At 40.6% G+C, this 18,418-nt stretch overlaps 1 protein-coding gene across 1 annotated transcript in view; it reads left to right on the forward strand.

The window, feature by feature from the left end:
- Nucleotides 1-18,418, forward strand: part of LOC138951336 (serine/threonine-protein phosphatase 6 regulatory ankyrin repeat subunit B-like) — a 28,749-nt gene that overhangs the window by 6,984 nt on the left and 3,347 nt on the right. The window contains exons 2-5 of the mRNA XM_070322957.1: nucleotides 9,833-9,868; nucleotides 10,338-10,484; nucleotides 14,573-14,811; nucleotides 15,334-18,183. Coding sequence (XP_070179058.1) covers nucleotides 9,833-9,868; nucleotides 10,338-10,484; nucleotides 14,573-14,811; nucleotides 15,334-18,183 — 3,272 coding nt within the window. The remainder of the gene's footprint in view (nucleotides 1-9,832; nucleotides 9,869-10,337; nucleotides 10,485-14,572; nucleotides 14,812-15,333; nucleotides 18,184-18,418) is intronic.

Raw genomic sequence — 18,418 nt, forward strand, 5'->3', positions numbered from 1 at the left:
TCTCTCTCTCTCGATCTAACAAGATATTTTTGAATACTTCTGTCAAACAAAAAGAATTCTTTAATACAAATCACGTGATTTAAAGTCCTTCTGACTTGTATGGCAGTGAAAGTGAGAGTGTTCTAAAAGGGTTATAAGTGTTAAAAACTGATTACAGCAAAGTAAACACATGTTTGTGTTCGCATGGTTATAATAGTGTGTTCAAAAGTGCTTACAAAAACTGTGTTTAAAAAGTTGGGCACTGCAGTTTAGAGTATGTACCATCGGAAGGTTTTAAGAAAAAGGCCTGTCTTGTACTTTGTTGAGTTTGGACAAGTTTAAATCAGCTATCTTCCATATGCACAATTATCGTGCAGGGAGTAACAACTAGTCGATGTTACATGTATGCTCCTTCTCAGAAGTCGGATTCAGCCATTGTGTGTGTGTGTGTGTGTGTGTGTGTGTGTGTGTGTGTGTGTGTGTGTGTGTGTGTGTGTGTGTGTGTGTGTGTGTGTGTGTGATTGTATGTGTGAGTGTGTGTGCGTGTGTGTGTGTGTGTGTGTGTGTGAGTGTGAGTGTGTGTGTGCGTGTGTGTGTGTGTGTGTGCGTGTGTGTGTATGCGCGCGCGTGTGTGTGTGTGTGTGTGTGTATGTGTGTGTGAGTGTTTGTGTGTGTGTGTTTGTATGTGTGTGTGTGTGTGTGTGTGTGTGTGTGTGTGTGTGTGTGTGCGTGTGGTATGAGCGACAGGGTTCATACAATTTATCTATTGATCTGTCGAGGTGACAGATGCTGCATGCAGATCTCAGTGCAGCTGCAGGTTAAAGACCCACTCCATCTCCCGTAAACCACCAGTTTCCAATCACAGACACCGCCAGGCTTTTACAAAAGTACAAACACACTTTTGTTTGAACGCTTATCGCTAGGAAACACCCTAGGTGCTTTCCATGGATAGCGAGCATATTTTTAAAGAATTTAATTTGCGTGGAGGTATAATGTATGGATCGGAAAACGTCGATCTGGCGCTAGTCCTAACTTTAAAGAATAAATTAATAGCATGTGATACAAAGATTCCTAAAATACGAAAGAACTATTTTATCATCAAGACAAAATCAGTACAATTCGAACTTGTAAAAGTTTTAAAAACGGGAGCCCGGATGCAGGTCAAACGAGGTGGGTGTGTAAGTTGACAGTGCGTGTAAGATGCAGCTCTTTTCACTTGATGACGAAGTAGTCAACCAAACACCATGCAACTTTCCCCTTTTTCGGGGTGCTAGTGGACTGAGATTTCCGAACATTTCATAGAGTTTGTTGCTGTGCCTGTGAATAATGACCATTGCGCTTAAAAAACGTTCTGCCGAGACAGGGCGCTACCATATCACATCACATGAGCTGTATTTTACCATTGCCGAATGACACAGTTCCTGTAAATCGCTAGTGTCTTTGAAGTCAACCGCCGCCACTAGGTTTGTTGTGTCACTCGTAGTCGTTTGTTGTATTTTAGATTCAGAGGTACACAATGACGTGCTGTTGCAGATCAAGAGTCGCTCTGAAAACGCAAACGACTTAAGGCCATGTGTGAAAGAAGTGGGTCACAAAGGGCCTCAACGGCTCGGGGGTTGAATAAACCACAAGAAATGATGTGGGGTTTACGTGTGCTAAGTAGTCACTCCAATGACCCGTATGTGCCATTTAAAGGTGTTGAATGGTATTAGGAATGTGTTTCATCAGGTTAGTAAGTGTTTTTGCTGTTTTCGTGGAAAAAGTGCCATCGTTCTGTAAACCTCCTCTGAGGTGGAATGGGGCTTTAAGCACAATAGCCGTGTTTCCTTCCATCACGCATTCCGCGAGTGATCACTTTATTACGCACTAAGCAGGTATGCAGTAGCCTTGAAATTTGTCGGACGCCTGTCTTCGTTTTTGAAGAAACGTTTGGTTAGATCGGATAAAACTCGTTATCAAGGCATCAGGTAGGTACATTTGTGTGGTTATATAACCAATGCAATGTATATATATATATATATATATATATATATATATATGCATAACGTAGATGCTTATAGGTTCAGTGGTTCATATTGTAACACTATGGTCAGTCGGCTAAGGACCGTTTTGGTTACTTTTTGGCGTCACGTTAGCAAACACTTTTTTCTGATAGATTTTAACACCACAACACTAAATCGAAAGTTTTGGGGCAATATTCCAAACCACCGGTGAGAAAAACGTTGGTTTGTGTGTATGTTTTCCTTCTTTGGCGTTACTATTCTTGTTTTGAGGGTTGGGTTCATAAAACGGACATAAAACTTAAACCGCTTGACAGAAATTATATAACTGTAAAACATTCGAAAGGGAAGGCATTCATGTACACGTTTGTGCCACTTAAAATGACGTCATTATCTGTTTGTTTTTGTGAAATTGACAAGAAGAGCGGGGTAGTAGTTGCGCTGAGAAGGATAGCACGCTTTTCTGTACCTCTCTTCGTTTTAACTTTCTGAGCGTGTTTTTAATCCAAACATATCATATCTATATGTTTTTGGAATCAGGAACCGACAAGGAATAAGATGAAAGTGTTTTTAAATTGATTTCGAAAATTTAATTTTGATAATAATTTTAATTTTTTTAATTTTTAGAGCTTGTTTTTAATCCAAATATAACATATTTATATGTTTTTGGAATCAGAAAATGATGGACAATACGATGAACGTAAATTTGGATCGTTTTATAAAAATATTTTTTTTTTAACAATTTTCAGATTTTTAATGACCAAAGTCATCAATTAATTTTTAAGCCACCAAGCTGAAATGCAATACCGAAGTCTGGGCTTTGTCGAAAATTACTTGACCAAAATTTCAACCAATTTGGTTGAAAAATGAGAGCGTGACAGTGCCGCCTCAACTTTCACGAAAAGCCGGATATGACGTCATCAAATACATTTATCAAAAAACTGAAAAAAAGTCTGGGGATATCATACCCAGGAACTCTCATGTCAAATTTCATAAAGATCGGTCCAGTAGTTTAGTCTAAATCGCTACACACACACACACACACGCACATACACCACGACCCTCGTCTCGATTCCCCGCTCATCGTTAAAACATTTAGTCAAAACTTGACTAAATGTAAAAAGGAGGAATAATTGCAATCACACACACACACACACACACACACACACACACACAGACATACGCACACACACACGCACGCACTCATACACACACACACACACGCGCGCGCGCGCACGCACGCACGCACGCACACACACACACACGTACACACACACACACACACACACACACACACACACACACACACACACACACAAAGACATACACAAACATACCGACAAAATGACAGACATACACACAGTGAGACAAACCGACACAGAAACCCCCACACATGCACGCACGCACTTATGTACGCAAACAAAGACGTAGAGATGCTTATAGAGAAACACTTACGCAACCAAAAAAACACGCACACAAACACACAGACAGACAAACTTCATTCTTGGTAGAGAAATGCATTTCTTTCTGTATTGCTTTCTCTTTAAGTGCACCTACCTCGCAGAGAGAGAGAGAGAGAGAGAGAGAGAGAGAGAGAGAGAGAGAGACACACACAGACAGACAGACAAAGACACAGAGAGAAAGAGATAGACAGACAAAGGGAGAGACAAATAGACGAACACACAGACAGACATAGACAAACACACAAACAAAGACACACAGACAGACTTCACTATTGTATGTGCAAGTAATTTTGTTAAACCACACGTTACGTTCACCACTGAACGTGAAACCATGTAAAACGTTACTATCTCAGATAACGTCACTGACGCTACCGGAAATAGAATTTATCAGTGAAATTCTACCATCAATTTAGTAATCGATGCGATGTAAATTATCCTAAAACTGTGGTATGATCACGACATCGTTTAGCATTTAGGATCAAATGGTGCCAATGTGTACACAATGCACTAATCACAGACAACAGTTATACACTTTACGTACATGTAACTCTCCAACTGACATTGTCTGCCACTTGAAAAAAATGACTTTCGAAGGAAAATTAACTCCAATATATAAATATTATGTATGATTTTTAATAATTACTTGCACTTTTTGAAAATAAAGCTTTTTCTACGATAAGGTGTTTACCCCCTAAATGTATAAGTCATCCGGTAGAAAAACCGGAAGTATCGTGTACTAAGCATATGTATATGTTTAAAAAGTTAATTGTGTTAATGTAGAACATCTTGCCTATGTATATGTTTAGGTTTTGAATACTTTAGGGGAAAACCATAGCCATTATTCATTCATCTTCAACTAACACCCCTAATCTCAGGGCACATTTTGTTAGTGGGGGTAGGGTTTCAATCAGTCAAAAATCACTTTCATTCAATATTTTCTGCCATTTCAAATACATACACGTAATTGCACAGTTTCTTGAATTTTAAGATACTTTAACTGACTATACCAAGAAAACCTGCACTTTTTGTAGAATTAGTTTTTTGTCCATGATTTATGTTTAAAAATGTCAATTTTTACGACAAAAAATGCTAACGGTTGCCTCACCAGAGGACACGTACCAACGACGTGAATCGTGTCTGCCAATTAAAATGCATATATTTTGAAATAAGGGGAATCATAACATATTTCACTGTGAAGTTTCTCACTCTAATACCTTCTGGGTTTATTGTGTATTTGGTTAAGTGAATTGCAGATAACATTTTTTTTGAAAATGAGAGCTATACATATATTTTATTAAAACTGAAACTGGTGGAGTGAAAAACAGACCTGTTTTGAAGAAGTCGTACTAAAATCATTTATGGGCTTGAACTTCACAGTTTGCGTGTTATCTTTTAAAGAAAACCCGTTTTCATCACTAACAATGACCTAATTTACACATACATATCGGTCGGTCATAGTCGCGTTTTTTTTTAGAGAGGTAGTGTACAAAATGTCGTTTTGTACGTTTGAATTACATGTCCATTATTTTAGTCATATATCAATCAATAAACAAATGCGCATACTTTTATTAAACGTTACTTTCACTTTGAGATCGCTTCTAACATTTAGTATAATTTCTGACAAATGCACAATATGTAATAAATTGATAATATTATGGACGCCATGTGGTAAAACCGGAAGTTGAATTATTGTGCAATAGCAAAATCCTTTTACAATGATCACTTTCCTTTTATATTAAGCTGATCTTTAACGTTATGGGTAAAAATCTAACAGATTGAACCAAATTATCCTTTTTCAAGCCTGTGTATGTGTAAACTCTTTTTTGCTTCGACCCGGTTCGGTTTTCGGAGTTGATTCAAAATCATCCATTATGTATCTTATGTGACTGTTGTTTTCCTCGGTAAATTAACAATTGTTGATGTAAAATAATTCTAGCTGTGAGAATAAACAATTTTCAAGATGTTTTTGATTGCGGTTTCAACCAGGCGTTCAGTTAGCTATACATATCGATTGAGAAAATGGTATTTCCTGTTTTGTCGTCCGCATGTTATACAGATGTTGTTAAAAATAAAACTGTGTATACGAATTAGGCATTTTACTTGCTGTCTGATGGCAAAAATCTTTAGCTTTCGTTTTAGGTATAATTTGCTTATATCCGTATGCAGTCAAGCGGTACATGACGGTTTTTTGTAACCTACCCCCTGCGTCATGGCTGCATTTTTGCAGAATATGGGTCATGTTACAAAAACGCTTCTCATTCTTAGGTGGTTGGGTTTAGCCATTTGTCGTTTACCGAACTGTGGCTGCAAATAAAACGAACTTTCCAAAAAACATAATATCTAATGTGACCACCAAAAGTAACCTTTCCACTATAGCCAGCCAGGTGACTACTAGACAAGAACAACTACAGCAACAACAAACTGTTGTGATGTTACGTTTTCTCCATATTGTTCTGTCTTGGTTCTAATTCACGATCTTTATAGTTCACTTGGTGATGTACTATCAACAGCCTTGAAAGTCCAACAAATAGTGTACTCACTCACTCACACACACGCACGCACGCGCGCACGCAAACACACACATACACACGCACACACGCACACACACACACACACACACACACACACAAACACAAACACACACACGCACAAACACACACACACACACACACACACACACACACACACACACGCACAAACACACACACACACGCACGCACAGTGCAACCACAACCACCACAACCACCAACAGCAACAGCAACAACAACACAAACACACACACACACAAACTCACACACACACACACACACACACACACACACACACACACACACACACACACACACACACATATATATCATAGAGTATAACTGTAAGCAAATAGTACTTTTAAGTTCAAGCCTATAAGCTTGTGTACAACCCGAAGATCCGTTTATCACTTTTCAGATAAAGAAAAGAATATAAAAACAGGAATGGTAGGTTCTTGAAACGTTTAATTTTTTTTTTTAAATCAAACGTTACATTTACAGTACGTCGACCCAGTGGTCTTTAAGGTCTGACACAGGTAATGAACTTATTTCAAAGTTGTCGCGGAAACTCGCTAACAGTAAAATTGCATAGTGATATCCTCCAAAAATTAAAAGAAATAACGAATACAGGTCTCTTCACATGCTGTTCACCTAATTGCATTGCTTTGGAGTGAAAATATTTGTTCTGAGAAATGTTCACAAACAAAAATCAAAGGAGACAATGTACTATATGATAGAAAGAAGGAAACTACATATTCAATGAGATATCTCTATATAATATGACACGATCCAGACAATATATTTTTGTAATAGTTTTACAACGTTTGTTCCTTTTCAATATCAACAATTATGGTAGCCCCAACATAGTGTAAGTTAAAAGAAACGATGCCACTGAACGTCTTGCAGCCAATGATTACATTTCAACGTCACAATGGGGCAAGCTCAGATAAAAATAATCCACATTTATTTTGTCAAATTATCATTTTATGAAACATTTTGTAAGCTACAGCTTAAAGGCACAGTAAGCCTCCCGTAAACCATCACAGATACTGTCAGGCTTTTACACACAGAGTTTTCACATAACATTCAGGGCTCGTTATTTCTGTCGATTTAACCACCGCTCGTTAGCAGATCAAAGGGAGCAAACGTAAACTTTGACCAATAACCTTTGAACTGCGCACAAAACGCTGACGTCACCACATAAAAAAGTACCGATAACCACTAACACTAACACTCAGACTGTACACTTAACCAGTCTAATAACAAAATGATTTCGCACAATGATTGTATTGTGTTCAAAGTACCTAAACATGCCTAGAACCCGAAATACGTGTTTGGACCAAAATGTAGTGCCATCTCTGGCCTTAAAGATTAGCTCAGAGCACTGTTGAAACAACGAGTTGTCTTTTAGTTGCAGATAAGGATGAAAACAGTCAAAACATTCACAAAACTATCCCACAGAATTAAAAAAAAGGAAACAAACGAAATTGAGGATGAAAGTCGCTTGTTCATTTCAATACTTGTTATTTTTTTTAGGTGCCAGGAGACTGGTTCCGTATAGCTCTCGCTTACTCCATTACACATGTTGTATAGATTTAGAGTACTTACTTCTCTTTGGTTATTTGATATTCCACAGAATACTTCACCTACCTTTTGTGTTGCCAGCCAAACGAAACATTATGCGGTTTGTAAGTTCGCATCTTCATCCAAAATGCAATCAACATTTTTCGTGACCTTCAAAATAAAGACGCATATTGGTGGTCGGTAGAACGTGGGCATTTCTCTGTCAGGTGTGACCTTCTTTTGATTCAGCTCGTAGCCTCTTAAAAGATGCATGTGCTTCTGGTTGTCAGTTTCCATTTGCTTGGCTGCCTGGCTAGTATTTACAGCGCCTTATATGTAATACATCACATGGCTACACGCGTTTCATTCAAAGTCACAGCTGAACATATTGTTCGTATCAAGTTATGGTTTGTCAACAGTCACCATACAATTGTCGGCTTTTAACAGTCAAATCTTCGATGCATGTCTTCAATACTCGACGACTCAAAATCGATAATATTTTAAAATTACGAAGGGCTTTAATTGTCAACAACAGATCATTAGCGGGGTACCCATGTGGAATAAATAACAAGTACAAGCTCTGTGTTAAAACATGTATTCCATTCATTTCTTATTAAAGCATTCTTCCTCGTGTAACGCTTTGGCTTACCATCTCAAATCTGAATAGACTTTTACAAGGGACCTTCCCTTGCTTTAGACACATCCTATTATAAACACTTTGAATGCTTTCTTGCTGAATGGGAATTAATCGTATCTTATTTCTACGTACGAGAAGCTACAACAGTGGATGTTCATATCTTGTAACAGACTAACCAGGTCTGACATGGTTAACAAAACTGTTTCTTTACGGGAGTGAATTTGCATTTGAGTCGAATGATTCTTGAAGTAGGACGTTAGTTTGCTTTTTTTTTAAATTATTTTTACATACAATCAATACATAAAAGTCAGTTCTTCTATTATGCAAAACAGATTGAATGATTACTTTGTCCTGTCACCTATCACGCGTGTCTCCATGAATGCGTCACAGTGATGGTATCACATAACCATTAGTGTGTGTCTGTGTGTGTGAGTGGGGGAGGGTGGGAGGTAGGGGGTCTACTATAAACTCATCGTACCCACTTATCCACCCCATTAGAACACTTTGTCTTTCATTCCAAATGCACCCAACCCTCACTTTACTAATTTACCCATCCAATAAAACACAACACGTATAACTGCAATGTTTCCTTAATGAAACATCAAATACAGCTTATACTCTCTACGATCAAAAATACGCTCGTGCCAGGCCGTGTGGTACCTCTCGTTGTTTCCTTATTCGTACACTTTGTAAAAAAAAATGTGTGGGGACAACTCCTTGAGCGCAGCCTAAGGGTGTTCATTCTTTTGCAAAATAAGTCAACCTTTCAGTCTCAAGGGATTCATGAAAGTATCTGCATGTTTTTTCATCGCCATCAAAATGTGTGCAGCGTAATGTTCGATTATATATGCAAATGAAAACGTAAATTGTGAGTTTCAGGACTTCAATACTTTAGTTATCCAAAATCATAGAACTGTACAGACCGGCATTAAAAAAAAAAGAAGTAAAACACACGGCCTTATCTTTTCTTTGCTTTTATGGAGACAATTACAGGCAGTAACAACAGCATTTTGTCCACGACATTGTGTATTACAACAACAGTCATTTACATTTCATGTTTTTGTTTTTGTTTTGTTTTTGGTTCATCATTTTATCATGTTGATGTTTGTATCTTCTGGAGAAAAAAATAACACGCATTTCTTTGCATTATAAATAATTACTAATCAACATAAAATGCGTGTGATGTAAAATATGCGGTGTCAAAGAACACTAACCGAATAAGATATCAATAATGACGCAGCGTTCTTTGTGCACGTATGCAACGCAAAGCTTGATTGGATAATGTTGTCGTGCAAAAATCTTACTTGAAGTCTGATTGGCTTGTGTCAAAGGTCGTCAAGAGAGAACTCTCCTTCTTGCGCACTTTTTTTTCAAACTGCTCTTAGCTCCCTTCGTTCGCTGACTATTTCGGACCCTCCCTCAATAAACCCTGGCCCCGACAAATATGCACAGGTCTTTGAGGTCTTTGATTGTATGTATAGAGTGTAACGTTTTCATCACACACACAAAATGTCGTTATGCCCCCGCATTGTGCACACGAGTTGAAACGATAGCTATCTCCTGTAAATGGCTTCAGGTTTGTGCAAAACCTTCAGACCTTACTAACATGACGTCACTGGTTCTTATTTATAAACATTCTATCTGTTTGATTGTTTCCTTCAGCTTCTGTTTCCAAATTCTACAACCTCAGGTTCAAAGGTATTTGGGCTGATTCCTTTTTGTCTCCCACTTTTAAATTACACTTTCCTATCATGAACTGAAACACTTTTTCAGATGCAAGGGATAAAAATACAGCCATTAGCGGACATGAAAGTAAATGGCATTAAGGAGTTGCTATCAAAAGCTGACCGACTTTCTTCCATAAAAATAAATCACATCATCTTTTGATGCACTGATCGCGTTATTTCTGTCAGACCTAGCAATGGCCTCCTCCGACTGGCTGCGTAATCGTGTGTGCGGGTATTGAGATCAAGAAGGGGAAAATAAACATCTTTTGGAGAAAGTTAAGAAACAAAAGAAATCTGTACTCGCCTATACAAGGACAGCACACTACAGGACGAATATTTGCTTATAAAAGATTCACCAGGATCACGAACAATCTAACACAAAGGGCAACAATGTTTGAAAAGCCTTTTGGAGAAACGTGTTTTGTGTATTGCTCTAACAGATTTCCCCGACGATGTGGTCAACCCCATGTACCTCGCAGGCAGTATGGCAAACTATGCGATTCGTGATGACAGGATGTATGGCGACATTGTCGACAATTTCACCAACTACACAATGGATGATGTCACTGGATACAATCAGATTAAAGGTGATTTCCGTGTATGTGTATGGTTGATTGATTGCTAGTTGACTTATCAGTAGAATCAGGAGTCATAGCACTCAGCAGAGTGAGACCAGCCAGCAAAAAATAATGTTGAGTTCTTACTTGATGTTTTACTTTTGACACGTCACAAACTTTTAAGATGGTGTCCTCAACACACACAGCACATCACAGTCTTAGGGTGAGTATGGGATTGAGTTCATGTGGAAGGAAGGGCTTGGGAGGAAATGTGAACACTGGCCTTTATCTGTACTTTTACATGGTAGAATGTTTCATTAAAATACTAGCAGTTAAGCCCGGCTTCGCCCGGGAGTAAGCGGAGCCCTGTAGCAATTTAAGACGCTCGCTATCCCATTATCATTAGCTTTACCTCCTTTGTTTGGATACAAAAAAAGAGTTATCTCCCTTACCTTCTAGAAATTTCCAGAACTGTCCAGTTAATTTTTCTTTCTTCATTTCTTCCCCTCATAGGAGCAATAGCGAGTCTCTAATATCACTGGCATGATGTGCTTGCTACAGGTGAACAGTAGGCACTGAACTGGTCTTGCACCATATAGGCTGTATTCAATAAATGGGAGGTCCATAATCTGAGAAAGGAAACAATGAATCAAGAAACTAAAACCCAGGTGCACATCTGCGGCACCTAGGGAGTGTACGTGCACACTATCTTGTTCCTGCCTCTTGCCATCTCAGAGGTATGGCGACCACAGACAAAAAAGAGTTATCTCCCTTACCTTCTAGAAATTTCCGGAACTGTCCAGTTAATTTTTCATTCTTCATTTCTTCCCCTCATAGGAGCAATTATAGCGAGTCTCTAATATCACTGGCATGATGTGCTTGCTACAGGTGAACAGTAGGCACTGAACTGGTCTTGCACCATATAGGCTGTATTCAATAAATGGGAGGTCCATAATCTGAGAAAGGAAACAATGAATCAAGAAACTAAAACCCAGGTGCACATCTGCGGCACCTAGGGAGTGTACGTGCACACTATCTTGTTCCTGCCTCTTGCCATCTCAGAGGTATGACGACCACAGACCAAAAAGAGTTATCTCCCTTACCTTCAAGAAATTTCCGGAACTGTCCAGTTAATTTTTCATTCTTCATTTCTTCCCCTCATAGGAGCAATAGCAAGTCTCTAATATCACTGGCATGATGTGCTTGCTACAGGTGAACAGTTATCTCCCTTACCTTCTAGAAATTTCCGGAACTGTCCAGTTAATTTTTCATTCTTCATTTCTTCCCCTCATAGGAGCAATAGCGAGTCTCTAATATCACTGGCAATATGTGCTTGCTACAGGTGAACAGTAGGCACTGAACTGGTCTTGCAACATATAAGCTGTATTCAATAAATGAGAGGTCCATAATCTGAGAAAGGAAACAATGAATCAAGAAACTAAAACCCAGGTGCACATCTGCGGCACCTAGGGAGTGTACGTGCACACTATCTTGTTCCTGCCTCTTGCCATCTCAGAGGTATGGCGACCACAGACAAAAAAGAGTTATCTCCCTTACCTTCTAGAAATTTCCGGAACTGTCCAGTTAATTTTTCATTCTTCATTTCTTCCCCTCATAGGAGCAATAGCGATTCTCTAATATCACTGGCATGATGTGCTTGCTACAGGTGAACAGTAGGCACTGAACTGGTCTTGCACCATATAGGCTGTATTCAATAAATGGGAGGTCCATAATCTGAGAAAGGAAACAATGAATCAAGAAACTAAAACCCAGGTGCACATCTGCGGCACCTAGGGAGTGTACGTGCACACTATCTTGTTCCTGCCTCTTGCCATCTCAGAGGTATGGCGACCACAGACAAAAAAGAGTTATCTCCCTTACCTTCTAGAAATTTCCGGAACTGTCCAGTTAATTTTTCATTCTTCATTTCTTCCCCTCATAGGAGCAATAGCAAGTCTCTAATATCACTGGCATGATGTGCTTGCTACAGGTGAACAGTTATCTCCCTTACCTTCTAGAAATTTCCGGAACTGTCCAGTTAATTTTTCATTCTTCATTTCTTCCCCTCATAGGAGCAACAGCGAGTCTCTAATATCACTGGCATGATGTGCTTGCTACAGGTGAACAGTAGGCACTGAACTGGTCTTGCACCATATAGGCTGTATTCAATAAATGGGAGGTCCATAATCTGAGAAAGGAAACAGTGAATCAAGAAACTAAAACCCAGGTGCACATCTGCGGCACCTAGGGAGTGTACGTGCACACTATCTTGTTCCTGCCTCTTGCCATCTCAGAGGTATGGCGACCACAGACAGACAGACAGACAGACACTCTCTTTTATTATATGTATAGACTAGCAGTTAAGCCCGGCTGCGCCCGGGAGTAAGCGGAGCCCTGTAGCAATTTAAGACGCTCGCTATCCCATTATCATTAGCTTTACCTCCTTTGTTTGGATACAAAAAAAAGAGTTATCTCCCTTACCTTCTAGAAATTTCCGGAACTGTCCAGTTAATTTTTCTTTCTTCATTTCTTCCCCTCATAGGAGCAATAGCGAGTCTCTAATATCACTGGCATGATGTACTATCTTGTTCCTGCCTCTTGCCATCTCAGAGGTATGGCGACCACAGACAAAAAAGAGTGATCTCCCTTACCTTCTAGACATTTCCAGAACTGTCCAGTTAATTTTTCATTCTTCATTTCTTCCCCTCATAGGAGCAATAGCAAGTCTCTAATATCACTGGCATGATGTGCTTGCTACAGACAAAAAAGAGTTATCTCCCTTACCTTCTAGAAATTTCCGGAACTGTCCAGTTAATTTTTCATTCTTCATTTCTTCCCCTCATAGGAGCAATAGCAAGTCTCTAATATCACTGGCATGATGTGCTTGTTATATGTATAGATGTATATAAAACAGGTTTTGTCGCAAAAAAAAGTCAAACTAATATTTTTCTTATATAATTCGTAGTTGGATGACTTGTTTACTTTCGGAGTGATAAACTTAAAGCGTCCCAGTCTGACCGTTATAACAGTTAACAGTCACATGAAATCACTTCTGGTTTGTCAAAATAATGTGTCAAATAGTGCCTTTAAGTGGCAATAAAGAGCGTAAAACCAACGCTCAAAAGATGCTTTAATTGCGTCAACAAAAGTCATCAATAAATTTTGGCTAGCTTCTGCTTTTACCATGTTGATGTCGATGGTGATTGGTGGAAGCGATATGTTTTTGTTCTGATCATGCCTTGCTGCAAAAACTTCAGAAGACTGTTCACTGGACCGAAAAGATATAAAACAGAAAAAAATAAGGTGATTCTTGACATTTTCTTCGTTGCATGAGAACAAATCCACGTTGTTATGCATATGATATCTCTCATGCTTGTGTCACTCTATTGCCTTTTTTCAAAGAGAATTGATTTTGACATTAGAAAAAGGTAACAATGAACGTAATCTCAAGAAAACACTGTATACTAAGCCAACCATTGATGATGATGATGATGACGACGTCGATGATGATGATGATGATGATAATGATGATGATGATCATCTTCTTCTTCTTCTTCTGCGTTCATGGGCTTAGATTCCCACGTTCACTCATGTTTTTAGCACGAGTGAATATTTATGTCCATGACCGTTTTTACCCCGCCATTCAGGCAGCATACGACGATTTCGGGGGAGGCATGCTGGGTATTTTCGTGTTTCTATAACCCACCGAACTCTGACATGGATTACAGGATCTTTTCCGTGCGCACTTGGTCTTGTGCTTGCGTGTACACACGAAGGGGGTTAAGTCACCAGCAGGTCTGCACATAAGTTGACCTGGGAGATCGGAAAAATCTCCACTCTTAACCCACCAGGCGGCAGCGACCGGGATTCGAACTCACGGAAGGGGTTTGAACTCACGACCTCCCGATTAGGAGGCTGACGTCTTACCACCACGCCACTGCGCCCGTCTATCATCATCATCATCGTCGTCATCGTCGTCATCATTATCATCATCATCATCATCATCATCATCATCATCATCAACATCATCATCGTCATCTTAAAACACTTGTTCTTCTAAAATGCGAAAAGCTTTCGTTTTTATTGATGCTTTACAAGTTAGGGTTGTTGTTGTTCAGACCAGAGTAAAGTGGAGATCAACCGTGAAGCCAGCCTGTTTACATCTACTCCAGCCTACAGGGACGCCTTGCAGCTACTGGAAGACAGCGGACTGCTCTTCATCACAGGACCTGCCGACAGCGGTAAGACATCCATCGCCACGGCCTTACTCCGTCACTACCAGCAGCAGGACAGGACGCCCCTCGTTCTTCACCGCTACGAGGAGTTCAGACAGCACGTGGGAGGGAACCGCAGGCAGGTAATCCTGTTGGAGGACATTTTTGGGGATGAAGAGTTTCTGTATAAACGGTATAAGAAATGGTCACGTGCAGTTGCAGTAGTAAGAGAATTTTGTAAGCAGAAGAAATGTATTGCCGTCATTACGATTCGTGACACAGTCATCGCTGGTCTCAAAGCAAAATGTAACTCTAAGCATATAGTTTCAAACTTACCCATACTAGAAATAGAAAAGTCAAAAACACCGACAGACTCCGAGAAGACGGAACTGCTCCACAAACACACAAAGGAAGCTGGGAAAATACTTACATCATCCGTTGTGCGTGACATTCTTGTCGTGGACACAAGCAAACACATGTTTCCCAAATGCTGTCGAGACTTTGCTGAGAGCGTTGACATTAATGTTTCTCTGAAGGACATTTTCAAAGATGACATATTTATCATTTCAACGCCATTGTCTAATCAGGATGTCGAAGCATTGACTGAGGAATTAATGAACGCAGTTCAGGGAGGTGATGTACACCATCTACGTCAATTACTCCAGCGTGGCGTAAGCGTCATGTCTGAGGACATTCACGAAAATCTTCCTCTTCATGTTGCCAGCAAGAGTGGTAACTTGCAGGTGGTTGAGTTATTACTAGACTGGATAGCAGACATCAATGCAAAGGATGCGTATCAGTATACAGCGCTGCATAATGCCTGTTCGATGGGATGGGTGGAAGTTGTACGCCTTCTTCTGGAGAAAGGCGCAGACGTCGACATTGCAGAGAAGAGTGGTTGGACAGCAGTTCACTTTGCTGCAAGTAAAAGTCACCTTGATATTCTTCAATTGTTAATTGACAACAAAGCTGCAGTTAATCAACCGACCTCAAACGGTGATACTCCACTGCATATTGCATGCACATCCAGGCAGTTGTTCTCTGTGAGTATCCTTATGGAAAGTGGTGCTGATCCTACTGCGTCAGACAATGACGGAAAAACACCTTTGCACATTGCATGCTTTCACGGTTATGTGGATATAGCAAGGGCCTTGATCCGGCAAGGAGCCGACAAAGAGAAAAAAGACAAGCTCCAAAAGACTGCACTCCACACAGCCTGCGAAGAAGGAAATACAGAATTGCTTAAACTTCTGATTGATGAGGGGGCAGCCGTGGACACACCGGCTAAGTTTAACTTCTTTCATTCGATATTAAAGCTTGAAGAAAGAGAGAGCTCACGGAAGATGCTGTCAGATATTTTTGGTGCTGATGACCAGCGGCAACCAGAATACTTTACAGCACTGCAGTTGTCTTGTATGAAAGGCTACGAAGCGGTAGTAGCAACCCTGTTGCAGGCAGGAGCCAGTGCTGAAGCAGAGGACAATGAGAAGTTTCGTCCTTTACACTTTGCGTGTTTGATGGGCCACGAAAGTGTTGTCTCTTTACTTGTGGATGCCGGTGTTAATGTTGAGGCAGAGACTGACGAAAAGCACCGTGCGTTGCACTGGGCCTGTTGGCTGGGTCATGACAAGACAGTATCTTTACTTCTGAATGTTGGTGCTGATGTTGAGGCTGAGGCTGAAGACAACCTCTTGCCACTCCACTGTGCCTGTTCAAGAAATGGTAACGTTGATATTGCTTTGATGTTGCTCGACAAACGAACTGATGCTAATAAGAGAGATTCTCACGGACGAACACCTTTCTTCCACGCATGCCAATGGGGAAAGGTGGACACTGTCAAGATGTTGCTGGGGAAAGGAGCTGATCCATTGATCAGGGACAATCATGGGCGACTACCATTGCATGAAGCATTCAACAACAAACGTACAGATGTAGCGTCTTACTTGGTAAATGCACATCGTGACTCCCAACGACCAGATTCAAATGAAGAAAATGATTTGCTATTAGCATGTCTACAGGGACGGATTCACACTGTGAAAACATTGTTGAACAAAATGGCTGACATGGAACTTGCAAAGTTTGAAGATCTCACTCCTTTGCAGATTGTGTCTTTGTGTGGAAACAACGACTTGGTAAAGATGCTGATCACCAAGGGGGTAGATGTTGATAAGAGAGACGTGTATGGAGAGACCGCTCTGTACAAAGCATGCTGGCAGGGAAAGGTGGACACTGTCAAGATGTTGCTGGAGAAACGAGCTGACCCACATATTGCAGACAAAGACGGTATCACACCCTTACACAAGACATGTCTAAATGGACATACTGACATAGCACTGATATTGATCAACAGTGGTGCTGACATTGATGCAACAGACACAGCTGGAAAAACTGCTCTGTACAAAGCATGCTGGCAGGGAAAGGTGGACACTGTCAAGATGTTGCTGGAGAAAGGAGCTGATCTACAAATTGCAAACAAACTCGGTATCACACCCTTACACACAGCATGTTCGAATGGACGTACTGCCACAGCACTGATACTGATCAACAGTGGTGATGACATTGATACAACAGACACAGATGGGGAAACCGCTCTGTACAATGCATGCTGGCAGGGAAAGGTGGACACTGTCAAGATGTTGCTGGAGAAAGGAGCTGATCTACAAATTGCAAACAAAGACGGTATCACACCCTTACACATAACATGTCTAAATGGACAAACTGACACAGCACTGATATTGATCAACAGTGGTGCTGACATTATTACAACAGACACAGTAGGGGAAACTGCTCTGTACAAAGCATGCTGGCAGGGAAAGGTGGACACTGTCAAGATGTTGCTGGAGAAAGGAGCTGACCCACAGATTGCAAAGGTAGACGGCAGAACACCTCTCCAAACTGCTTGTTATAATGGACACACTGACATAGCGCTGATGTTGATAAATAGTGGTGTTGATATTAACATAACAGACACAGTTGGGGAAACTGCTCTGTACAAAGCATGCTGGCAGGGAAGGGTGGAAACTGTCAAGACGTTGCTGGAGAAAGGAGCTGACCCACAGATTGCAAACAAACTCGGTATCACACCCTTACACACAGCATGTTGGAATGAAAGTACTGACACAGCGCTGATACTGATCAACAGTGGTTTTGACATTAATACAACAGACAAAGCTAGGGAAACTGCTCTGTTTAAAGCATGCTGGAAGGGAAAGGTGGACACTGTCAAGATGTTGCTGGAGAAAGGAGCTGACCTACACATTGCATACAAACTCGGTATCACACCCTTACACACAGCATGTTGGAATGGACATACTGACACAGCACTGATTCTGATCAACAGTGGTGCTGACATTGATACAACAGACACAGCTGGGGAAACAGCCCTGTTTAAAGCATGCTGGCAAGGCAAAGCAAACACTGTCAAGATGTTGCTGGAGAAAAGAGCTGACCCACACATTGCAATGGGGGATGGCTGGACACCGCTCCACGGTGCTTGTTACAATGGACACACTGACATAGCGCTGATTTTGATAAATAATGGTGTTGCTATTAACACAACAGACACAGCTGGAGAAACCGCTCTGTACAAAGCATGCAGCCATGGAAAGGTGGACACTGTCAAGATGTTGCTTGAAAAGGGGACTGATCCACTGATCAGCGACAATCATGGGCGACTACCATTGCATGAAGCATTCAACTGTAAACGTACAGATGTAGTGTCTTTCTTGGTAAACACACATCGTGACGCTC

The sequence above is a fragment of the Littorina saxatilis genome, linkage group LG16, assembly GCF_037325665.1.
Source record: "Littorina saxatilis isolate snail1 linkage group LG16, US_GU_Lsax_2.0, whole genome shotgun sequence".
Taxonomy (NCBI): Eukaryota; Metazoa; Mollusca; class Gastropoda; order Littorinimorpha; family Littorinidae; genus Littorina; species Littorina saxatilis.